This window comes from Ptychodera flava, chromosome 12, assembly GCF_041260155.1.
Source record: "Ptychodera flava strain L36383 chromosome 12, AS_Pfla_20210202, whole genome shotgun sequence".
Lineage (NCBI taxonomy): Eukaryota > Metazoa > Hemichordata > Enteropneusta > Ptychoderidae > Ptychodera > Ptychodera flava.
This window is the reverse complement of record NC_091939.1, coordinates 4,757,319-4,784,537: the sequence shown is the minus strand read 5'-3', so window position 1 is coordinate 4,784,537 and position 27,219 is coordinate 4,757,319. Positions and strand designations below refer to the sequence as shown.

The window sequence follows — 27,219 nt, the reverse complement described above, 5'->3', positions numbered from 1 at the left end:
CCTGTTCATTGACAAATCTAACTCTTATTACTCCTTTTAATGACTGTGCGGGCAGTGCAGCTAGTTGACGATACCCATCCTACAGGTCAATAAAAACAGGAATTTTAGTCATCTGATTGCAATGTTAACTTGACAACATTCTGATTTGTTAATAAATATGTATGCTGATCATATGATCTGAAATTGATTTACTTGAAGATGTAGCTGAAAATTTTCATTTTGATTCAACAACATCATCATGAGCTTGTAGATAGACATTTAATAATACACATGTTGTCCGTGAAGATCAACGGTCTGTTTTCAGAGTCTCCCATGGTCTTAGTATGGTCACTATTTTGATCACCAGATAGTGTTGACATATTAGATAAAACAAAATGGAAATTATTGATTCAGTCTTCAGTCTGAGTCTTGCTGTAAGTGATGCATCAATGACATCAAGCCTCAATCTATGTAATGCTGTCATGATGCATCAATGAACTTCAAGCCTAGGTCTATGTATTGCTGTAAATGATGCATCAATGAACTTCAAGCCTAGGTCTATGTATTGCTGTAAATGAAGCATCAATGAACTTCAAGCCTAGGTCTATGTATTGCTGTAAATGATGCATCAATGAACTTCAAGCCTAGGTCTATGTATTGCTGTAAATGATGCATCAATGAACTTCAAGCCTAGGTCTATGTATTGCTGTAAATGATGCATCAATGATTTCAAGCTACGTCTATGTATTGCTGTAAAGATGCATCAATGTCTTCAAGCCTAGGTCTGTACATTGATGTTAGTGAGGCATCAATGATTTCAAGCCTAGGTCTATGTATTGCTGTAAATGATGCATCAATGACTTCAAGCTAGGTCTATGTATTGCTGTAAATGATGCATCAATGATTTCAAGCTACGTCTATGTATTGCTGTAAATGATGCATCAATGACTTCAAGCTAGGCCTATGTATTGCTGTAAATGATGCATCAATGACTTCAAGCAAGGTACATGTATTGCTGTAAATGATGCATCAATGAACTTCAAGCCTAGGTCTATGTATTGCTGTAAATGATGCATCAATGAACTTCAAGCCTAGGTCTATGTATTGCTGTAAATGATGCATCAATGACTTCAAGCCAGGTACATGTATTGCTGTAATGATGCATCAATGACTTCAAGTCTAGGTCTATGTATTGCTGTAAATGATGCATCAATGAACTTCAAGCCTAGGCCTATGTATTGCTGTAAATGATGCATCAACGACTGTAAACCTACGTCTGTACATTGATGTTAGTGAGGCATCAATGATTTCAAGCCTAGGTCTATGTATTGCTGTAAATGATGCATCAATGACTTACCTCAATAAGCCTTGGTCTGTGTACTGTAATAAGTGTTGATGCCGGTGAAGCACTAACAGACTCTGTAATGCTCAGGGCAGCTTTTTCATTTGATACATACTTCCTGAATAGTATTACTCTCTGAGAGATGGAAAAAGACGATCATTTTAAAATTTCGGGCAGCAATAAGATTGGCACTATCATCACATAGATTTACACAGAGTCTAAGAAGGTAAGCCAATTTATGAAGGACAAAATAATCAGCTTACATCTCTATGTGGAATGACGTGTGGTATTTTCTGCAGCACAATTTGTGCTCTTCTCTTGGCCTTCTCCAACTCTGATACGAACACACTGGCTTTCAAATCCCTAGAATGAGGAAAGGGCATGTTAGTAATGTGAAATGGATCAAATAGAATGGTATGAACATTCCTATGTTTTCAATTGAAGGATGAGGGAAGTTTTTGGTACACTTTAATTTCAACTTTTTCATCTACATATTCAAAGAGTTCATCACCTTATGAGACTCCATGGCTGATAAATAATTATGAGGCACAATTAGAAGATACTTCTAAAAGTGTGTGCATGATTAGATGTTTTCCTTTGGATTATCACATCCACCATCTGTCCCTCACAGAAATTTCTTCCATTTTACATTTCAAAAAATTGCACCTGATACTATACAACAAGCAACACATATAACTCTGTAACTACAACTTGTAAACAACATCTGACACCTGTGTATACACTGTCTACATACAACGAAAACATACTCACTTCATCAACCAGTGATTTTCTGGCGTAAAGGATCTCCTACAATCTCTATCATACAGTAACATCAATAAATTATGGCATGAGTTGAATAAATTCGAATATTTAGATTTACTATCTGTAAAAATAAAAACAGGAATTGAAATATCATAATTATCTTTGAGAAGTCTATATCAATATCATTGGCTGCAGTGTAAACCTAAAGCTACAAAGATACACAAGTGACTTTGGAAAGTTCTCATTGATGGAAGAAAAGTTTCACATATCATGTCAAACGGCATGGGAATTGATAAAACAAGCGACCTAGCGGCCGATATAGCTCCGCTGTGTTTATATAGAGAATAACTTTTTTTGACACATGTTGATGAAGAAGGTGGAAATCTTTGATAGCTCAATGCAGTGGCCTGAAAAAAGTGGCTAAAATAGCTGCAAAAATACACAATTGAAGAATTCATCATACTTTGAATATATCACATCGGATCATCCCTAAGAACATGTCAACCAAAGCTATCTGATGAGTAGTTTTTTTGAGAATAAAATTTTCTGACCAAAAATGGCAACAATTGCCCCCCAAAATAAATATTGCAGATTTCATCATAATTTCAAAAGTTCAAATTTAGTTCATCTATAGAAACCTGTACACCAAATTTCAAAGCTGTTAGACCAGTACTTTTTGAGAAACGCATATTTTTGACCCAAAATGGGAAAAATTGCCCCAAAAATTCAAAATTGCAGATTTCATCATTATTTCAATAAATATCATTTAGTTCATCTATGGAAACCTGTATATCAAATTTCAAAGCTATGAGATGAGTAGTTTTGGAAATACACATTTTTTGACCTAAAATGGCAAAAATTTTCCCAAAAATACAAATTTACAGATTTCATCAGAAATTCAATATATATTACTTAGCTCATCTGTAGAAACCTGTATACCAAATTTCAAAGCTATCAGACCAGTACTTTTTGAGAAACACATTTTTTGACCAAAAATGGCAAAAATGGCCCAAAACTTACAAAAATGCAGATTTCATCATAATTTCTACAAATATCATTTAGTTCATCAGTAGGAACCTGTATACCAAATTTCAAAGCTATCAGATGAGTAGTTTTAGAAATACACAATTTTGACCAAAAATGGGAAAAATTGCCCCAAAAATACAAAATTACAGATTTCATCAGAAATTCAATATATATTACTTAGTTCATCTATAGAAACCTGTATACCAAATTTCAAAACTATCAGACCAGTACTTTTTGAGAAATACATTTTTTTGACCAAAAACGGCAAAAATTGCCTTAAAAATGCAAATTTGCATATTTCTGCACAATTTGAACAAATCTGAAATAGATCATCCCTAGGGACATATGTACCAAATATCAAAGCTATCTGACTGGTACTTTTGAAGGAGAAGATTTTTAAAGATTTTTTTACCAAAAATGAAAAAAATTGCCTTAAAAATACAAATATGCAAATTTCACCACGATTTGAACAAATCTGACTGAAGTCACCCTAAGTAAACTGCATATCAAATTTCAAAGCAATCGGACAAGCGGTTTCAGAGAAGAAGATTTTTTTACCAAAAACACCAAAAAATGCCCCAAAAATACAAATATGCAAATTTCACCACGATTTGAACATACTGAAGTGAGGTCACCCCAAGTGAACTGCATATAAAATTTCAAAGCAATTGGACTTGCGGTTTCAGAGGAGAAGGCAATTGTTGACGGACGACGACGGACGACGGACGACGGACGACGACGACGACGGACGACGACGGACAACGACGGAAAATCAACCTATTTGATAAGCTCCGCGTCGCTGACAGCGGAGCTAATAAAAGTTCAAGAATTTTTTAAATTGATTCAAAAAGGTTCAAAAGCATGTATCCTATACAAAACCCTTTTGAATCTATTTTAATGGATATTTATGATCAGTAAAATACAAAGTAGTTTTGCTATGTTGTCACTGATTGGTTAATTCCTTTGTGAATCTCATCTGCACACAGGTGGTCATCAGGTGCATTGATGATATAACCTTGGAGACCAAACTTTCAGGATGTTGTGCATTGGATCTCTTTAATCATTTGTCACATAATCTCTGTGACAGGATAAATCATAGTTTTGTACAATTGGATTTCTGTATATCTTCAATTTGAAAATATTTTCACTTTGTGGTCATTTCATGTCCGGGCAATGTAACATGTATGTCAGTGCTAAAACTGTGCTTCCCTAGTTGCTTTTTTCATAAAAAGTTTGACAAAACTATTCTACCCAAATTAGATATTACTTGTGTTTCATTGCTTACCAAAGATACCGTGGTCCCAAATCATACGAAATACAAAAGTATTGAGAATCTTTGACATAGCAACAAGATCAGCCACTCTGAATGGTTTCTGTTGTTCATACAGTTCCAAGTCATCTAAAACACTGAATAAAGAAAAAAAGTCAAATCACAATGGATATCCTATCAAGATGCACGTCACTCACATTGCGTCCAAGTTGTCTCAACAGCATCAACATTTCTTTGGGATGTTCTACAGGTATAATGTATTTTAACCAGTTCACCCCAATTCTCTATAAACTGGTCTACAATCACCATGGCTAAGGATGAATTTGGACTAAACCATGCTGGCAGTAAAAGGGTTGATGGAGTGGTCACCGTTGTGTTTTACAAATTAGCAGTGGAAGGGCTGGGAAACCTCCCACATTATCTCTCACTGTGTGTTGGATGAGTGACAGCTTTTTGTGTTTACCCTACCAACACCATGGTTTGGCCCATACGCATTGTTTTCAATGGTGATTACAGACTTCTTTAAAGGGAACATGGGTTGAGAAGGTTAGAATTCAGAAATCATGAAATGTCACCCTTGAAGATCTGTTCTTTTGATTGTGAGGATATTTTTGAGGAAGACCGGTTTAAAAAGTTAATCCTTTTTGATCAAGTTGAATTCAGTGGACAGTCTTATTTACTATAGAAATTATTTCTGATTCATTTAGATGGCCAGGATATTTAAAATTTCCTTGAATTGCTGAAAGTTTACTCAAATTGCCAGCAGTGCTGAGAATGGCAGCTGCTGTGAGAACAACCTTCACAGTATGACCAACATACACTATATAGTAATTGTGGTTTAAGTGTTATGGTACTTTTAGAATGTATGCTTGATCTGATACCTCCATTCTGATCTGTGAGTGCGAGTGTACAATTGATATACAGTGCATGCAGAAGAAGGGATTTTGTTATTTTCTGGACGACTGCCAGTCTCAGACAAGCTTGAAAGCGCTGATAACTGTTGTAATTTCAAGTAAACTTACAGCAATTTCATGTACATTTCAATACATCCAAGCCATCTAAACAGTTGCAATAACATCTGAAAAGACATCGGAAATTTCCAATTCCAAAATAGCTGCTCATAATAATTTGTGTAATTTTGATCTCATAATAATTTGTGTAATTTTGATCCTTCAGTGAACATCCATACCCATTAAACAGATGACATTTCAAGTCAAATGAAATTAAGGGTAAAAAGTATGATCAGGAAACTCATTATAAAAGCAAGCACACTTTCAGCTAAATTCAGGATGACAATTCTGAAACTTGACCTCTTATAGGAAGAAAAAGATTAATGGACTTACGTGATGAGATGGCCAGCACAGTCACAGAACAAAGTCAATGCTGAGAAGATTGGCTGGTCAGCCATGGTCTGTAAGTTTTCTGTGTAAAGCTTGAGAGGTCCATGTGGTCCCAGCTCTCCAATGAACCTCCACAGGTTGGACAACAGTACATCTTGGTAACTCAGTCCTGCCAAGGAGAATGGCAGAGACATTCATGTGTTGGTAAAGAAAGACATGTAGCTTCAGATACAGACCATTCATTTTAGACAGTTGCATTTTTATTTGACATGTAATTTAAATTGAGTATGCTTTGGTTACTGCAGCTAGAATTTGCAATAGCATGCTGATTTTCTTTACAAGTCAGTACATTAAAGGGCCAATAGCTGTAACTTTCCATGATTTTTTTTATCTGTTTTTGTTTTTAATGTCAATTGTCTGTTCTCATTCTACTTTCCAGAGCACAGTGAAAGACTCACTATTTAGCATCTATATGTGTCAAATACAGCATTATCATTAAGGTAGTATGCACCTCGAAGGTGAAAGACTTAAACTTTTGCCAAAACTTTCCTGAATGAAACATTCAACCATTATCTTACCAAATCAACAATAAAAATCGGGGTCACCATGCAAAGTTTGGAATCAACGAAATAAATTACCCGATATTTGAAATTTCAAAACGGCCGCCATCCCTGTGTTAACTTTATAGGAAAAAATTAAATTTTGGATTTTCGAAAAACTAAGAAAATGAAAGCTTTTCTTTCTCCAAGAGCTTTAAAATGAGCCCCCACAAGTGATAGATCAGAAAAGAATTGTAGAAATTTGAGAGTCCGAATATCTGTCCCCGAGGCACGTTCTATCTTAACATATGAATTCTAGTCCAGCCCAGAATTCACTTGTCAACAATAACAATGCAGTCTACACATGTACAGGCTGAGTTGGCAAGCTGAACACTGTGTATCTCTATATTCCTTGCGGAGTATAATATGTTGACATTTAAAAAAAGCAAAAATATTGAAAAATCAAAAGCAGCTCCTGACCCTATAATATTTTTGTTATTCAGATCATCCTCACACAGAAAGTAATTAATTCATCTTGTCATGTGTATAAATCAGAAAAATGCCACATTTGTTGAAATGAAATCTTGATAGTGACATGACTGTGATAGTAGACACACGCCAAAGATAGTGTTTTCAATGAGCAACTCTAACTTTTATCATTCATTTACACTTGCTTTGGGTTATAATTTCCCACAAGACAAGACGCAGGCATGATGTGCCTTTTAATGGAACAAGTCAAACAGCTAATTAAATTTATTTCCACCTGAGTTCATTCCTCCCAGTGGAATTTTTCTGATGCCTTGAAAGATTAGCCTTGATTTTCCGCGTGGCAAACTAAATAAAGATTGGCATTTTAAGGACACTTCAGCAACAACATACTACCCAGTGAAGCAACTCCTAATGTTTAGCTGAAGCATTGTAAACTTGTACAAAAATTCATGTAAACTGTAACAAACACAGAACATTCAACCTTTCACCACCTTGGTTTGGCCTAAATCCATTAATATCAATGATGATTATGGACCTGTTTACAGGGGAACTGGGGTGAACAGGTTACTAAAAATACACAGTGAACATTATGTAACAAAACATCCTACACTTGACAAAATACCCATGGATATTCTACATTTTCATTCCTGTTTTCAAGGTTACTGGTGTGAGCATAAAAATGTTAAAATTTTATGCCTACACCACAGCTTGGTGACATAAGATTGAAGAAGGTTGGACATTTTCCAGGACGTTGTTGACCCTACCTGTTAAGATGTCCATTCTAAGCTGTGTTAGCGTAACCAGTGCTGTCTGGTAGAGTTCACACACGCTGCAAATGGTTTTCACTTCAGGTGATGTTATACTCCTGCCTTTGGAGTTACTGCCGCCTGACTTGGAGCCAGACCTCTGCAGCTTTCTCAGGATAACGTCTATTAGAAAAAATTCATGACAAGATTCAGCTGGGGTTTGGGAACATTTTAAAATCACACTATGTGACAAAATCAGTGTTAAAACTTTTGTTTGCTATCCGTTGATGATCTGATATTAGAGGACATTATCACTACAAATTGTCGCGATAGTGCTACTTATGAAATCTTGTGAGCTGGGACACAAATTGAATGTTTCCATCAACTCCCAAGAGATAATTCATCAGAATTTACTGTGTGCCAAATTTTGATGAATTGTGAATGATACTGTCTTCCACAAGGTCCATTTGATCTGATGATTCAGTAATACGATATTGTGCAAATTGTTACTCTGAAAATGAAAGTTTATGTTGAAATATCAAAATTACTCTATCTTTTTGTCATTTTGAACTGGCATTTTCTTATCACATGTATGTTGGAGAAGGTTACAAGGTACCAAGGAGATATTCTCAACAAAGTTAGACTTGGTGACGCTGATAGATTGCAGGGACAAAATCACAATCTTTTCACATCATTTTGATTATTTTTGTTTCACTTAGGCAATTATTCATGTTGTTCTACTCACTGACAGATGCCAACTTGTCAGTCGTCAGATCTCTATCAGTGAATAATTTTGTGTACTACACTACAGAAATTGTGTCATCAGCATATTTACATATTAAGTGCACACAAAAAGTGTGAGTAGGATTCTGATGATTGATAATTCAGCATGTTTCAATAAGTGGAAAAACATAAATAAACTTTTAACACACTAAAAAAACCCAAGATCATTTAAACAGATAGCGATTTTGTCTCTTTTACGGAATAATTTGCTCACTTTTAGGACTTGTGGCACTGGGTGGTGGAGGTGAAACCATCTTTTCAGGGGATCCGTCAGGTGTCTGCAGTGGGCGTGACAGAATACCATTGAACAGCAACTTGACAGTGCATGGGTTCCATAACAACTGTAACTGTCTGACTACAAACGGCATAGCTTCATGTAAACTGATAAAAATGAGAAAGTACACAAGGATGAATGTACGGATTATACAGGTGACGGGTTGGCAATGATATGAAAGCTGATAATAGAGACATTACCTGTAAACGCAGTGTTGACAGAAGAAATTCTGAGTACTTCCACATGCATAACAACATATAGCATAAAACGAATTGCGACGGACAAGTATATATTTGCCGAACTTGAAAAAATTTTTCCAAAGTGGCTAAAGTAGAAGTGGCAATTCTGATCGACAATTTATTTTCTGGCCAAATAAGTAACACTAAATTGCTACAAATTTTAGAATACTGCTATGGCAAGCATCTTGTCACCATTCTAAACATAAAAACGTTCCTTTCAATGTGAAAACTACAATGAGCACACACCGTTTTAGAAAGGAAAATCTAAATTTAAACTTTAAATAATCAATCATTGTACACATAGAAATGGTAGAATAATAAATAGATTATAATGTCTTCTTGATTGGTAATTTTATGAAGGTGATATTTCTTTTAAAGTTTTCTCTTTATTTCTGTGTTTAGTGTTCCAAGTAAAGAATTAAACAAACCTAACGAACAAGAGGAAAAGAGGATTTGTCATTATAAAATCCTATGGGATGGTGTCAAACTGATGATTGACACTCTGTTGCTTCAAAACTGTAAAGCTCTTTCAGCAGTGCATACATACCCGTGATCCGTTAGCTGAGAGAACCATCCTAACACTGGGTGCCAGTGTGTGTTGTTAGATTTCTTCAGAGCAACATAACTCTGACATTTTGAAAGCAAGAGACCTACCACTCTCTGAAAAGTAAAGGGAGAGAAGAGTTCTTGTTATTAAGCAAGGATGAAAAATGACTGGAACAGGTTATATTAATATAAACTGACCATGTACATGTATTGACAAAGCATCTACGCTGTTCATTGTATCATTTCCTTCCTTATCAAATGATGGTGTACATAAGATAAGAGAAACAGCAAATAGTTTCCCACTTTCAACTCAACTTCTCTACTGAAGCATGATCACATCTGTTGTGTTATTCCAAGCTTTCTTCTTTGGGGAAGTCGCTACTAATACTGGGCAGGCAGTGAGCTCAACATAAAGCCATTTATTTGGCAGCACAGAGAGTATTCATTTAGAAGTTGACAACACAAATAATTATGTTGGAAGTAGTGTCTGATTCATGATAAATTAATTTCAGATGTACAGCTATGATTACATCTGATACAATGATTATTTTCAGTGTCCCTTTTTCTACAGTAAATATACTCTGAACAAAGCTTTGTACTCATTGGCTGAGAACACTAAAATCGTTACTCTTCAATGTTTTCATCCAATCATTTATCTGGTTTTGCAAGGATTGTGATGAAATTGCAACATGGAAGTGATTTCACTTACTGTGAAGGCAGCTACATTTGTTGTCAAGGCCTGGAGTGAAAATAAAAGAAGTAAAACAGTTGTTTTATGACAGGATATGGAGCAGTACAATTGGCAGAAATTTTCCCTATGGGTAGAATGAGATTCAGGGAAAGGCATCTGGACTCAAAATTTGTGACAATACTTTTCTGGTCAACTGTTTGTGAGGGCTCATTTTGAAATGCTTTGAGTAACTAAATTTTTCACCATTTTTACATTTTTTTAAATTGAAAAAGTTAATCTATCCCCATACAGTCAACAAAGGGATGACGGCCATTTCAAATTTTGAACTCAGTAAATAAAATAAAATATAAGGTAATTTGTTTCTCTAATCCAAACGCCCGAGTTTTATTCTTACTTTTGGTAAGAGTACGGATGAAAGTTTCCTTTTGTAAGATTTGAGCAAATGTTTGAGTTTTCACTTTTGAGACACATACTACCTTAAGGGATTTACATTAGCAAATGTATTAATCAATTAATTGATTGATAGATAGGTAAAATTGGCATGAAAACAATGAAATATTTCCACAGAAAATGGTGAGTCATTGAATCTTCAAGTAAACAAAACAGAATCTTGAAAAACATAGGGCCAAAGTCCCTGAAGCTACTATAGACATGGATACAAAATTAAGTATTTCCTGACTGTACGAAATTATCTCACTAAGGTCATCCTTGGGACTTGTAAACGAAATATTAAAGCTGTCTGACCAGCGGTTTTGATAAAACAAGCGACCCAACAGTTGACAGAGCTCTGCTGTGTTATGTAGAGAATAACTTTTTGTGACACATGTATTGATGAAGAAGGTGGATATCTTTGATAGCTCATTTCAGGATGGCCTGACCAAAAATGGCAAAATTGGCTGCAAAAATACAAAATTGAAGATTTCATCATAATTTCAATATATTACATTAAGATAAAGCCTAGGAACCTGTATACCAAATATCAAAGCTATCAGATAAGCAACTTTTGAGAAACAAATATTTTGACCAAAAATGGCAAAATTAACCCAAAAATACAAAAATTGAAGATTTCATCAAATTTCAATATATCACACTAAGACAACCCCTAGGAACCTGTATACCAAATATCAAAGGCATCAGACAAGTAGTTTTTGAGAAACACATTTTTTGACCAAAAATGGCAAAAATTGCACCAAAAATACAAAATTGCAGATTTCATCATATATTCAATATATCATATTAAGTTCATCTGTAGGAACCTGTATACCAAATATCAAAGCTGTCAGACGAGCGGTTTTGATGAAATAAAGTTTTGACCAAAAATGACAAAAAAATTCCTTAAAAATACAAATTTGCATATTTCACCACAATTCGCACAAATCTAAGTCATGTTATCCCTAGGGACACGTATACCAAATAACAAAGCTATCTGACCAGCGGTTATGAAGAAGAAGATTTTTTACCAAAAACGCCTTTTTTGGCACTAATTTGCATATTTTCAACAATATCAAAAAATAAAAAAAAGTAGTTTCTCAAAATCATATTTTTCATCTACACAACAAATATCAAATCAGTAAGTACTGCGGTTCTCAAGATATTTGAGTGGACGGACGCCTCACAAACGGACATACATACATACATACATACATACATACATACATACATACATACATACAGACTGACGCCGGACGGATACCCATTCCAATAGCTTCTATAGACTATAGTCTATAATAGCTAAAAATGACTGTGAGTGTATTTTGTTTTGCTGTGGTTTGGTGATATTGTTTGAATGGATTGAGTTAACAGGCCAAACAAAAATAATGCGTATTTCTCTAGAAGTGCAAGATACACAGCATATCAGTATTAATTTATGCAAATTATATTAATGAACATTGTTTTGGTATTCAAATTTTATGCTAATGATTCTTTATCAATGTGGAATATTCATCTGCCCCAAATCCTGCATTGTATAGTATTTCTTGTAACATGCCTCTGAAAATTTGAGTAGGTAGATCAGGGGATATTTCTTTTACTGTTCTTCTTTGTTGGCTGACAGTCGACAAAATACTGTAAAATTTAGAGAATTTACTAAAAATTGTTGAAAACGTGAAAAAAAAGTCTAGGGTAGGTTGGGTTACCAGAAACACTCATTTTTTTGTTTGGCCTTGGTGGATGAATGTAATTAGAAACAAGGATTAGTGCAGATGGCAAATTGACACTACCGTATTCGATTGTCAAACAGCATCACAAATGTGAATTCAAATCAAATGGATGAATCAGCTAATCTCAATCATTTTATTCTTAAGTATCTTTTCTTTGCAAGTGTCAAAAATTTGGACACATTTTTACAAGTTGATGGGAAAATCTTTTTCTTTAATTGAAAAGCTTCTGATCACTAAAGAAAAGAATTTATCGGCTCACATCTGTATTCCAATGAATGGATACTTTGATCAAATTACACTGATTTCCCCAAGGATCTGATGTTCCTTTACATAATACAAGACATGATAGCTAGCTGTACATCACATACCTCTGAATCAATATTTCCCAGCTGCACAAGGTTTGCTAGATACAAATGACAAAATTAATGACAAAATGAAAATTCGGAAGTGACTCGAAGATGATACATTAACCTCTGATGTTACACCATGTGCATGGATGAATGTCTTAATAAGTAAACTTTCAGTCTTTTTAAGATAGAATGCGCCTCGGGCACAGATATTTGGACTCTCAAACTTTTATCATCCAGTTTTGGTCAACTCATTTTTATGGAAATCACAGATTTTATTTTTGTCTGTAGAGTTAAAACAGGTATTGCAGCCACTTTGAATTTCAGGTGTCGGTAAATATGAGGTAACTAAATTGTTTCTCTAGTACCAAATTTTGTATGTTGATTCATGGTGACTTTTATTTTTGATTTCAAAATAGAACAGTTTAAAGTTACCTTGAGGAAAGTTTGGGCAAAAGTGTGAGTCTTTAAGTTTGAGGTGCATACTACCTTAACAGATTTATGCTTTAAATGACTCTGAATAAAAAAACTATTCTTACTACATGAAATTAACAACTACTTTTTAAATATGAAATATTTAATATGAAGATTGACAAAATATTTTGAACAATGGAGCTACAGTAATATATGGACATTCTCGCTTGTATCACTTTAAAAAATAAATAAAAATACAATGATTTAGCTTGTGTACAAGGCATGTTCATGAGTAATAGCATTGGTTATGGGTGATAACTGGAGTTTAGTCTAGGACTTGAATTTACGAGTCTGCAACAACAATGCTGGCTACACAAATACAAACTGTGCTTTCAGGTTGAATTCTACCAACTGTACACTTGTTTTAGGGAATAGAATGGGAAATTATCATACAAACATCGAACAAAAATACAATTAAATTCAAATGAAATTACAATGACTTGGCTTCCTAGGATTGATAAAGTACCGGTAGCTTGTAGTCTGATGCAAAATCTGTGTATTTACAGCCAAATCAGATATTTTCATGTTTCTATTACTTATCCTGAAATAATATATTCCACCATTAAACTTGTTTCATGGATGGAGAACTTCCTATTCTGTTACTACCAAGGGCATATTACTTGACGGTTTTTCTGTAATAAAACAATGTAATACTTTATACAAAGTGTATACAGGCTGTCCAAGATGTGACCACTTACCCAGTAGACAAAGTGCGTAGTTGCCTTCGAGGGAATTGAATACAATCTTGGTGTTCTGTTCAGAGGAAAGCATGTGTAAACTTCTCTTGAAGATTTCATGCGTCTTCAGCACTGTCAGACACTGTCGTAAAACCAGCCAAGAACATTTACATTTGTGAAGACGATGCACATGTTAAATACTTTCAATATTACAAACACTGTTCTGGGAAGAACCATTTGAAATCATTCTATAATTACTTGTGGGTAAATCAATTCATATTTGAATGGAAGAAAATTCAATAATAGTAATTTTGAAAACATTATAGATTTGAAAGAGACATTTCATTATTTCTTCTGATACTGGTAAAAATACATTATTTCTATATGTTGATTGGCTAAATGTTGATCTTTTCTTGGTTGCTCTTTTGTTACAATTCATGTTAATTCAAAAGTCATTTTTCTGGTAAAGAAAATATAGCTTTTTTACCTTTACAATGTAAATGCTGAATGTTAGTTTCTATATAGCTACAGCTTGTGCTTAATATGCTCTAAGCTTTGAAGTCAGTGAAAATTTAACAGGGTTTCCCTTACAGACAGTGTAATTAAACACATGCAAAGATTGACACATAGTGTCAAGTCTTTCAAGATGTTGACTGCTGATACCTCATTTTGTAACATTATTTTGTTTTATGGCCTGTAACACACAATACTGAGGATATACCAAACACATGGTCATGAAAGATAGAATGAAAAATTCTGATCTGAAGAGCTACTCACCTCTGGTGCTAGTGTGAACAGGTGTAGTACAATAGCAGGCACTGATAGAATATGGACTAAAAATACTGTTAATAAGTTGTCTGTAAACCTGCCAGCCACTAGGGGTCTGAAATGGAAATTTGTATGGCGAAGTGTCAATTTCTGCATGTCCTTGGTAGCCAAGAATGAAGATCACTTTCGGATTGGACAATACTTATCATACTATGATAGCCACATTCAAAAGACAAATGTTCAATCATTGCCATGTGAGCATTTTCCACTCACCAGAGGGCAGTATTTAGAAGAGATGCTGGACTTGCACACAATATCATTGAATTACTGTTCATCTAGAATAGATATTTGACATAACAGACGCAAACAAAGTCACAGATTTGATTACTAGCTTTATTTATTTATCTATCTCAAGGGCAACTATTTAATTAGCTGTCAGAGTATGTCAACTTCCTGAATTATGTGAAATGAGCACTTATGTAAAGGCAATATTTACTATTGTTGCAATATTTACACGATATTGGCATTATTAGTACTCACTGAAGGGCAATATTTAAAATAGCAAATACAGTTGCATGTTACCGGCATGAGTGCACTATGATAACTCGAGGGCAATATTGATGTGTATCATATTCTTATTCAAGGGCAATAATCAAAATAGAAAGCAAAGTTGCATGTTACTAGCATGTTTGCATTTTATATTTTATCTAAAGGCAATATTTAGATTAGCTGCCATTGTTGCAGGAAAGTGTGTATCATTGTCTTGCTGAAGGGCAATAATCAAAATAAAGAGCAAAGTTTCACGTTACTAGCACGAGTGCATTACATACTCACCTTAGGGCAATATTTATGATAGCTGCTAAAGTTGCATGTTTGAACGCCGGTTTAGACCTGGCTAAACCCTGTAATAGGAGTGTTTTGAGGACCAGGTAGATACCTTTGCTGTTGAGATGACCCATGACATTGGCACATAACTGACTCATGCCAGATGCAAGGTTTTCACCTGTTTGTGGAGAAAAAAAACCCGTCAAATGACTTAATAGTCTAACGCAATAACCGGCAAAACTATTCTTCTGGACTTATTATTAGTTGATGTTGATGGATTGCCACTGAAAGGTTGAAAGGTTAGAATAAATGATAAATTATTTGATTCCCTGTGGAGACTTCACCACTGTGCATGCATGTACTGCTCAATTTAAGAACCAGTAAACTACTGAAATTGTGCCATTAAAGGCAGGGGAAGCCTATAAATACCCCTATCTCCCCGGGCATTCATAATCCAACATGAGTGGCACATGGTAACAGCGTCAACGAATGTTCCCGAAAATCTGAAGCTTTCAACAACCATGGTGTAAATCAAAGCACTGTTCCAACATATTACGTTTTGTGAATACTTGTGGCATCACCTTGTTGGCAAAATTCTCTCATTTTTTCCATTTTAAGTTGGTTTTTGATGCCAAAACTGCTTCGATGCTGTGTTCCAAACGTCCAAAGAACAATAGATGAAAGCATTAAAGCAGCTGCCAATCATGAGGGGATGCACAAAGGTGCAAACGATCAAACATTTGTTGTGTCCATCGGATCGATTACGATGTCAACAATGAATAAACGATTCTCACTACTGAGCAAAATACTTGACCAACGGTTACTGAACACGAGCCTCAGATAAGTTCAGACACAAACGGACAACTTCATGGTTTCACGCAGATTGCCTCGTTGTTTGTTTGTTGATCTATGTACCTGTAGGAGTATGAATGGGTGATGTGTATGTTGACCTACAGTACGATATTTTACGATAGATCTCTTTTGGAAGTATGTTGTGGCCTAGCCCTGTGTACGGTGCCGTGTGTACGGCCTCCCACCACAGCTATACTGATTGCCATGGACAAAACAGGTAACATGCAGATCCAATTTGGACGGAGCACGAAAAATTACCTTTCAAACTGTTTTCAGCCGAAATCAAATCGATTCCGATATATACAGCCTACCCAAATCACTCAACCTCTCACAGACAGCAAAAAATGCTCTCGTAATGTCCAAAACTGTTCTTCGCTGGCAATGCATGGCCAATGGCCCATGCATTGGACCGCCAATTGGTACGTTCATGCCAAGATTATACAGGTGCCCACGAGCTGCATTATTTCCCGTCGGGTCGGGGCGATGAAACTAAATCGCGCGATTTATTCATCTCTGTCGGATTTTACCAAAAAGAGACACTTAACATAGATTATAGCATCAAATGTTGACCATTCAGACTGAAACTGATAAAGGTTTGAAGATCGCCGTGATGTCGTTCTTCTCTGTACGTTTTTCTGAGCTTGTTTTTACTAAATTGCTCTAATATTATCTGACGTTTTTTTGAAATCTTAATCACCTTTCTTTTCCAACCAGGACACAAAATTACCTTTTTTACTTTCATAGTAACCTAGGATTCATTTAATTTGCAGATTAATATACTCTTATGTTCGTCCTAGATTGTCTGTGACTGATTTTGCCATCCCGCTATCAATATTGCGTTTGCACTCAGGTGTCTTGAAACTTACGTCATTCACTGAAAGAGTTTTCGACAAACTCAAGAAATTCGACAACTACTAACGAATAGTCGGCAAAATTTACAGAGACAAGCAATAATAATTATGGTCATTTTACCGTCTTTTTTACCATTTTTGCCGTCTTAGATAAGCGGACTCGTTTGACGGAAGCAGTATATAACGATCTGAGTTCCCATTTTTACCTACCGTGTGAGTGTAGTATTCGAACAAGTGAGATCATAATCTTACGCTGGTCCGAGTGGCCTGGGGAATTTTTATATTATATAATAAATTGACCCTATCAAAATTACTCTCAGCTGTACTCTGTTTACATTGCTTGGATATTGATATTTTTCTATACCTTTTGACTTTTGATTTGAAGTCTTTTGATTCTCCATTGGCGGCACATGTACGGTTACAACTGTCATGTGATGACGGAGTGTGATTGTAAAGTTGTCGGGAAGTTGTTCAAAAGAAAAATTATTTTGTATTTTGAGGCAGCAGTTCAGGATTTTCAAGATGAACAATCTATTATAAATTTCCTACATCTTTAAAATGGGGATTACGGTAATCTTTCATGTGATGACATTTCTTTGAACGTCTTTGCAATGTGTTCCCACGATGAGTGTGAACTGATTCTTTGTTTGTAAAAATCGTCAGAAATGGTCCAGTGACCGTGAGAAAATAAATACAGATGTAAAACAATTGCAAGGAAGATAGTAAGAAATTCACTTTGCAATATTTGCTGTCATATTTCTCAGCAGGAATAATCAATTTTTTACACGTTGTGATATATAAGAACAGCAAGCAGGTGTTCAGCAGTCAATTGCTTCTATCATAATGATCTTGAGTGCAGCTATTCGGTGAGAAGACAAAATTATTGATATCATGTCTTTGTGTTCAAAATTTACGATCGGAGGCAGCTCAAATCAACAGCCGTGGTATATTGGGAATCGTGTTCTCACTGGACACTGAACTACCTGCTATCAACAGTACGTTATGTACCATCGGTGGTAAAACATTGGTCGTAATCTTGTCTAATTCTGCCCCGCCTTTTGTACCATCCAGAAATTTCAAAGCTAGAATTTTTTCACCCTGACATATAATACAGCGACCTTGCACACTAATGATCTTTCACTATTTCTTTTGGGGTTTGTTGGTTTTTTAAATTTGCTCCGTGGCCCCGGTAAGATTTTTTCAATACTATCAGTTTTGAATTTTTTTTTCACGGCAAATTTAGTATATTCCCAGTTGGTGGGGCAAAGTTGTCTGGAGTGAAAGTTTGAGTTGACGCTGATAGAGTAGACATTGAGCCTGGCACAGTTGACTGAGATCCGGTCGGTTTGGGGTCGTTTAGTCCAGAAACCTGCAGAGTTCTGTATGATCATTATTCGGCATTTAGGTGAATTTTTTTGGTCAAAGTAATTCAGTAACAATGTACGCCAGACTCCTTGTGTTGTTTTTGTCACCGTCATAGTTTACGCGTATACGGACGGTTTCGATTCAAAACGGTAAAAATATCCATGCTCGTAAATGCATGCACAGTTTACTCAGTGACTGTTTACGCAGCAGTTGTCGATTTGACTAGGATTTGCCACCACGTAACAACTGTAAACACCGCGTCAACAGTCCATACGAAAATGTATGGAGTTACAGACATCGGTGAAGTACCAGGTACATTGATTTTGTTCATAACCATTGCCTGTTTGTTCCTCGTGTTGTTTATGTGTGTGTCCCTGACGTCGACTGGCTGTATGTGCGTACAAACATAGCAGTCGGGATTAAGATTTCCTGGATAAATAGAGACACTAATAGTTTATTCCGCCTCTGGCGCAAAGATACACTCTGTTTTACATGTGCCACTCCTAGGCCCTGGGATTGATTTCCATACCATTAAGATTACAGTACGTCTTCAATATCAACTTAACAGGACAACCATTATTTGCAAAGCCTATTTCCTCGTGAACTTCGATTCACTCATAATATTTTTCATATGACATGTCAACTTTTTCATTTATTTGACCAAATATATTTTTGTTCCGCGTCATTTTGTAAGAAATCACAGCTCACCGTTTCCACTGTGCTTTTCAACCACTCATCACAACTGCTATTTTGCAAAATCATTGAATTTCTCTCATAGCTGGAACATGAGTACTTACAACACATGTATGTCATCCATTTGATATCATAATAATAAACCTTCAAACATTGACATGTATGATTATTTTCCATGAAATGATGAATTGACATATGTCACATACTAGTATAAGAATAAACCTTTCTGACCTAAGTGACTCCTCTTGATAAGTCTTTTTTTCCAATTTTGTCTTGGACATTCGTTTTTTGAACTTCAGACAGAAATGTTGAATTAAAACTATTGGGGGGGGGGGGGGACTTTCTTTGCATACAAAAATTCAATTCAAATGTTGATCCATGACTGAGATATTACTCAAGGATTGAAAACCTAGTAGCTTTGTGGCCAGTATTCCTTATCTTCCATCCATAACTGGTAGGTCATTTTGTGGTGATAATATGGAGTAACTATGAATGACTTTTTCTCCTCGTCTTATATTAAGCGTCTTTCTCCAGAGGAGTCTAACTATTCACCATTGTCAGGTTTGAATATCAGTGAAAGTATACCACAATTTTCAATGAACTTTCTGTCCGCAAAGTCTGCCCAAAGTTCACTTAGTCATGTATTCAATATTTATAATGGTCTGAGTATGGTGATTTACTTTTTACTTTGTAAGGTATTGAAACCACAATTAATAATGAGTTGTCAGTTTTTTTGGACTTGAATTGTGAGATGTTTTGAGATGTTTTGAGCAGAAACTTGGTAAAAACGAGCATCCTGGTCTGATAATAACGCATTTCTCTCTGCAAAAGCGTGCAATTATCTCTCAACTTGTAGTTGACTGTAAACTGCATTAATGTGCACTGTTCCTCTCTTGTGTAAGGACAGCATCCATTCACTTGATAAATATCAGTCACATAAATGTAATGGGCTCTATCAATTTGATGTCAGCTTTAACAACAATGCCATATTTCATGGCATGAAATATAACTGCCCAGTATATCATAGTCAACAGCAAACTCACATGGGAACACTATCAACAAGGCATATGTTTTCCGCAACTGTCAGGATAATTAAAAAAAGCACTAATAAACTACTAGAATGAGCTGTAATTGTAGATTTTATGGTGTGATTAATAATCATTACTTAGACACGAATATGTTCCTTCTAATTAGGTAACTTCAAAGATGAGTCCAGATACTAAAAATAGTGACAATAATCACTGTTCGCTCCCATACAGTTATCAAAACAAACCAACAATTGTATGAAACATGGACATACACATACAGACAGACTGACATTCACAGACTGGCACAGAGTGATGACATTGACCCCAAGTGTGCCTTGGCCCATGAAGAGTGATAAAGATATAACAAAAAGCTGAATGTAATGATAAAATAGTTAAGTATAGGCCTACAGACACTGAGGGTGAATATGTTACAGCAATTTGATTAGTTTCTTTTCGTTTTCTACTTCTGTGATAATTTTTAAGACAATCAAACTGCAAGGCAGTTTTAATATGTATTGACAAACAGTTATCTTTTACAAGCACACAGCAAACTGTTCATGATTTTTCATTTACAATATTTGACATAGACTGAAATACATAACATGCAACCAGTATTTACATTTTGCCCATGCACCAGATACATGGAGAGATTTCAACATATAATCATCAACTCAGAAACCCTACAGGGAAAAGTAAACATTGTTTTCTTCCAGAACAGCTGGTACATCCACATCTGGAGCAACATACAAACTTAACCAATTACACAAGGATGATGACACAAGAGATAAAGTTAAGAAATTTAACTGTGGTGAACTTGACCATTCCTTTCAAATCCTTACCTAACTTGATTGACATCTTAAACTAAAATACACTGCATGTTAATTGCACACAAAAATACATCAGGGGTGTACCATTTGATAAAAGGGGGTTGTCTGGAAGATTGATGAGGAACATTATCTTTTTTATCCGATACATTGTACATTCTTTTTTCCCACTATCCCACCTTTTCTTTTTGACAAACCTTCTGTGGCTGATTTTTTTATTGACATTTGTTTGGATTTTTTTCAAAATCTGCCAGGACTCCCCCCCCCCCCCCCCCCCTCCATCACTCTTTAACATTGAAAAAAACTTTGAATATATTTGTTGGAAACCAAACCTGCTGAAATCACCTCAGCTATGTTTTCTCATTATTTTTTACCGCATTTCAACACCAAATACAGTTTACCATTTCAAATGCTTACTGAATCACCGCATTATCTTGAACATAGGGCCAATGTCCCTGAAGCTACTATAGACATGGATACAAAATTAAGTATTTCCTGACTGTATGAAATCATCTCACTAAGGTCATCCTAGGGACCTGTTAGCCAAATATTAAAGCTGTCTGACCAGCGGTTTTGAAAAAACAAGCGACCCAATAGTCGACAGAGCTCTGCTGTGTTATGTAGAGAGCAACTTTTTGTGACATGTATTGATGAAGAAGGTTGAGATCTTTGATAGCTCATTGCAGGATGGCCTGACCTAAAATGGCAAAATTAGCTGCAAAAATACAAAATTGATGATTTCATCATAATTATGTATAAAAATGTATACCAAATATCAAAGCTATAACATGACTAACTTTTGAGAAACAAATATTTTGACCAAAAACGGCAAAAATTGACTCAAAAATACAAAAATTGAAGATTTCATCAAATTTCACTATATCACACTAAGAGAACCCCTAGGAACCTGTATACCAAATATCAAAGGCATCAGACAAGTTTGAGAAACACATTTTTTGACCAAAAACGGCAAAAATTGCACCAAAAATACAAAATTGCAGATTTCATCATATATTCTATATATCATATTAAGTTTATCTGTAGGAACCTGTATACCAAATATCAAAGCTGTCAGACGAGCGGTTTTGATGAAATAAATTTTTGACCAAAAATGACAAAAAATTCCTTAAAAATACAGATTTGCATATTTCATCACAATTTGAACAAATCCAAGTTGGGTTATCCCTAGGGATCTGTATACCAAATATCAAAGCTGTCTGACCAGCGGTTATGAAGAAGATTTTTTACCAAAAACGCCTTTTTTGGCACTAATTTGCATATTTTTGGCAATGACAACTTCATTTGAAGAAAATCTCATCTACAGCCCATCATCCATGTACACACCAAATATCAAGATGAAATGTGCAGCGGTTTTGGAGTTTTTGATGTTGACGGACAGACATACAGACATACAGACATACAGACATACAGACACACAGACATACAGACATACAGACATACATACATACAGACATTTCCCTAGCCTATAAGAATAGCTTCCATTGCCATATATACATATGGCTATGGGAGCTAAAAATCATCTTTTCTTGTGATGTGTACATCACTGTGTTTTAAGATTACTAATTACTGACTAAGGTGTTGCAGCAGTTGTCTGAGACTAATCACAGCGTTTTTTGTCCTTGTGGGGCTAGACTGCCAACACTCCCTTGTGACTTCTTTGCAGTAAATACTGACACTGAGAGGGAATCCACAGAATATAGTAACTGCCACCCCACTTGCAACAGATATATTATGAACAAAACTTGTTTAAATTCACTTTTTAAGTCTACTTGGTGTGGTATATTCAAAGAGAGGAAACATTTCTTTACCTTGAGCTATCTGTACAGGAGTTATAACTAAAATATTAGAGAGATCACTGGTCAATGTAGATGACCATAATATATCGTGGCTGTCCATGTTATTATTGACAAGTTGGAGGTTATTACAAAATAAATTTCAGAGTTATTGTTTGCTTATAAACCTTCTTCGAGAATTTGGAGATATTACTGAGATATCAAAGTAACCATTTGATGCATGGTTGTTCAAATTGGCAAATTTTGCTGCATGGCGAATAAAATTTTGCTTTGACTATGAGTTTTAAGCCTTCACAACCGTGGTTTGGCCCAATTCCACTGTTCTGTTATCAATGGTAAATGTGTACCTATTGACAGTGATTCGCCTTTGAGCAGCTTAAGGTTAGACCTTGTCAGCTTGCGCAGATTGTTAACTAGAGAAAACTGCTTTCTCAAACTTCACAATAAATTTCTTTAGCTAAATTACAGAGACAGACAAACTTTGCTCCAATCTATCTCACAGGGACATCAATATCTCTGTGATACTTTCCTTTATTAACAGTGGAGGCCCAAAAATAAATGAATATGAAAATCACTACGAAGACCTCCTCAATAAATGGATACATGTTATGAATCTGCAAAAATCTCACTTTTTTAGTTAAAAGGACTTTATCTATTGAGGGAAATAATCTTTATGCCTGTTTCATTTTCTGACAGGATTTTTTTCCAGGTTGAAGGGCCAGTAGCTGCAATTTTTGATGATTTTTCATTAGTTTTGTTCTTGAAAGTAAACTACAGTTCTACTCCCCAAAGCATGTTGAGAAACACAGTAGTCAGCTTGTCAACTCTGCCTGTACATGAGTAAAGTGCATTGTTATTGTTGACAAGTGAATTCTGGTCCAGCCAAAAGTAGGCGTTTCAACATGCGTTAAGGAGTAGAACAAGAACTTATAATTGATACACAAAATAAAATTTATTGAGTGGAAAATAATCACTCAGTGTTCTCCCCAGGCCATTTAACAGGATCGGCCCCGATCCTTTATTTTTTTCGGCCCGATCCTTTATTTTTTTCGCCCGATCCTTTATTTTTCATGCCGACCCTGTTTCATGTCCGCTGATTCTCTTTAAATGTGCTGAAGACCTATTGATTCTCGGCGGCGATTTTGTCACTTTTATTTCAGCGAGCGTATCGAGTGTGAATCGCTTCTAATGTGGCGATAACATGATGTGCCAGATGATTAAAAGGTTTATTCAATCGCCAAAATGTGTGAAATGGTTAGACTGTTCTCCTTTCATGTCGATGCTTTAGGTGTTTTACACACAATGAGGCAGGGTTATCAGGTGCAAAGCACCCAAAGTCGCGCTTGTCCGCTTGTCTGTGAAGAGAATAAATAGGCCGGCCGTATTGCAAATGAACATGGCTAAGACGGATGAAACTTAAATTCAAAAAGCATGAAATACATGTATGTTACGCTGCCGATCGTACAGATAACGGCCATTTTATACAACGGACATGGAGTATACTCAACGAAAGGCTCGGTGTTGCATCTTTGCCAGCCTCAGTCAAAGCATGGAGGTAGTTCGATGGTCGATCAAAGCATCTATAGGCAACTGGTTTAACTGCCGTTGCCACCAATGTCTTGCACTGGTAAGAATCGGAAGGTCAGGAAAAGTGATTTCGATCAGAAGTGGCTGAAATCGTACGATTGATTGAGACAAAAATCAGATGCAAAAATGTATGGTACTGCCGCGTGTTCAGATCGTGTCCGAGTTAGCCATTTCGAGATCTGTGTAGCAGTACGTCAACATGACGTTGAAGCCATGTGTGTCACCTCGTGTCACGCATTCGTAACTTGCAGGGATTTGTTCGATTGACTTTGAGAAACAATTGCACTAGTTTCAAAACCCATGACTTGTTTTACAATATTCAAGGCACCATGAAATGAAATAAAAAGGAACTACATGAGCTAAAATAATCATTCTTGTGATCATCTGAATACAGCAGCTATGTACGTAAGGTTAGGGTACGGTATACAGTATAGGTTCAAAGGTCGCGTGTGTTCAAGTGTGCTCCACACGATGCATGGCCGCGGCCGACGCTACGCTGTCAAAGTTTCGTACGTTTGTCGAAGTAGAAGTCGACGCAATTTCAAATCTTGTTCTTGAAAATACATGGTATCAATATTTTCGAGCTTCTCTTTACTACGAATTGAGTTTTAAAGTCAACATATTTCTCTGCAGGCATGCTCCTCTGACTCCGATTTGTAAGTGCAATATTCAGTCCCGTATGAACTTGTCCGTGTGACTGTTTTGCCATGGACGTTAAGAAGACGTCCATGGTTTTAGCAATCTGGCTACAGACATGTAGTAACAGAGGATCACATAAAACGTCTGATTTTGAATGTTATTCTGGAGAGAACTGAAAATATGGATGTAATATATGAAGTGCTCAAAGTGTATGAAAGACCTTACTTTATCCTTTTATTGTGGGATTTTTTCTGATGCTATGAAGTGACGTGTGTATTGCATAATTAACATAAAATTTACATAGTTATTGTTATGTAAATTAGCCGATCCTGTTTCAGAAATTTCTGGGGAGGAAAATAATCACTCAAATTTAAAACTACTGGTCCTTTAGTGGAATGAACCACTATTAACTGCATACCAACTACCTTGTCGCAGTCAGCCATGACAGAGCCATTGATTGCTTCAGAGAAATTATTAGACAGGAAAATAGGAGGGTGAGGGACTTACCTCCTTTGACTTTTAGAATCTTCCAAGTTGCCGTATCAGTAAATGTAAACAACATGTGAAGATAAAGAGTCAGTACTTTGCCGTCATTGGGCGACTCAGGCTATGCAAATGAGAAAGAGGATCCAATGTCAATTATGTAAACAACATGTGAAGAGAACAAGTCAGTACTTTGCTATCATTGGGCGACTCAGGTTATGCAAATGAGAAAGAAGATACAATATCAATTACAGACCTATTGCATGCACACATTTTTTTATTTGGCCTTATCAATCATTCACAAGTATGACATAATAATGCCAATTCATAATAATACTCTTTAGTGTTATTGCTCTTCTATTGATTAAGGGCATTACCTTTATCTGGAGATAGAAATAGCAATATATTATTACCTTTGTATGTATTATTGACTTACATCAAAGCTCTAGGGAAATTTGATAATGGCTTTGTAATGATCTTGATAAAATTATCTAAAATTGCCTATATTGGGTGTGAAACAGTAGTCTTGCTGAAAAATTACATGACTTTTACATGTTTACCATGGCTTTTTACCAAGTGGCTTTTTGAGGAAAGCATTGTTCTTCCTCAAACAAACACAGGCACATGTACATGTGAAAGTGTGGTGTCAAGTTCATTGTTGTTGCTGTGGAAACTTGTCTGACCATTCATCTTTAACCTTTGCTGCATTTAAAATTGGGTTGGGGTAGATTTTGAAAACACCACCGTGTGCGTGTGCTCAGAAAATGACCTGTGACAAATTAATTGCTGTTCCAAGACACCTACCTTGAGTGTCTTCATATAGCGACAACACTGCCAGAGTATGAATTTCAGCTGTTGGATCCACTGTAATACATAGTCCTTGGACAGAGCCAAAGATACATACCACACCTGCCCAAAGAAGAACACGGCACAGAATGTACACTGAGTGAAATGCACAGGAGTGATATAAAGCCGGGATATATTACCAACACTGCAAACTTTTTATTGAAATTTTAATCAAAATTCTTACAACTTCCAAGCAAGGAGAACCATTAACCCTTTTCCTGCTAGACAGTAATAACTGTATCACTTCCCCATAAGCCAAGTCAGTAAAAAGCAGTATTGAGCCAAAACATACGTATTTTCACCCACTTGGTTTGGTATGTTATAGCATCTTTTGTCCAAAAAAATCAACTTTACTGTATTATGTTTTCAACAGCCTTCAAATGTACAGTATTATGTTAAAATACATCATATGGAATATGTTGTGTTTCATTAATTTTAACCATCTTGACCTGGTGGTGAAATATGGACTTGGCAGGAAAAGCATTAAATACAAGATGCCATGATGACCTTTTGAAAGTAAAACAGGTATTGGTGTCAAGAATAAGATTCAACTCATAGACACTCATAAATACCAGCTTTATCTTCTTCATATCAGTCATAAATGGGACAAAAACTCACAAAATACTTTACAAAAAGCACAAAAGTAATGATAGCATTTGTCGTAATTACATTAAACATTTCTATTTACTTAGAGAATAAATGTTTTTTCTCTGTTGAGAAATTAATTAGTCCATGTTATGAGATCTGATCAAATACATGTACCATCACGATAACTTTGCTTGAAAGATGTGTCTTCTTGCTATCACATCAACATCACAGTAGGCGTGAAAAAAGTTTTCACGTGGTTTATATTTGTGAAAATCAAATATTTAATTTTTCTACTTTGGCTATTAAACACAGGTATAGCAGCCATTTTGAATTAAAAGTGTCAGTAAATTTTGGCAAATTTGTTTCTCTAGTT

General features: G+C 35.7%; 1 protein-coding gene across 1 annotated transcript in view; it reads right to left on the bottom strand.

Moving 5' to 3' along the window:
* LOC139144757 (ubiquitin-protein ligase E3B-like) overlaps positions 1-27,219 on the bottom strand; it is a 75,348-nt gene that overhangs the window by 24,429 nt on the left and 23,700 nt on the right. The window contains exons 6-21 of the mRNA XM_070715486.1: positions 26,217-26,321; positions 25,437-25,536; positions 15,286-15,454; positions 14,461-14,566; positions 13,705-13,825; positions 12,554-12,588; positions 10,045-10,074; positions 9,337-9,449; positions 8,491-8,657; positions 7,512-7,676; positions 5,723-5,888; positions 4,395-4,516; positions 2,093-2,204; positions 1,585-1,684; positions 1,337-1,456; positions 2-79 (exon numbers count right to left, since the gene is read on the bottom strand). Coding sequence (XP_070571587.1) covers positions 2-79; positions 1,337-1,456; positions 1,585-1,684; positions 2,093-2,204; positions 4,395-4,516; positions 5,723-5,888; positions 7,512-7,676; positions 8,491-8,657; positions 9,337-9,449; positions 10,045-10,074; positions 12,554-12,588; positions 13,705-13,825; positions 14,461-14,566; positions 15,286-15,454; positions 25,437-25,536; positions 26,217-26,321 — 1,809 coding nt within the window. The remainder of the gene's footprint in view (position 1; positions 80-1,336; positions 1,457-1,584; positions 1,685-2,092; positions 2,205-4,394; positions 4,517-5,722; positions 5,889-7,511; positions 7,677-8,490; positions 8,658-9,336; positions 9,450-10,044; positions 10,075-12,553; positions 12,589-13,704; positions 13,826-14,460; positions 14,567-15,285; positions 15,455-25,436; positions 25,537-26,216; positions 26,322-27,219) is intronic.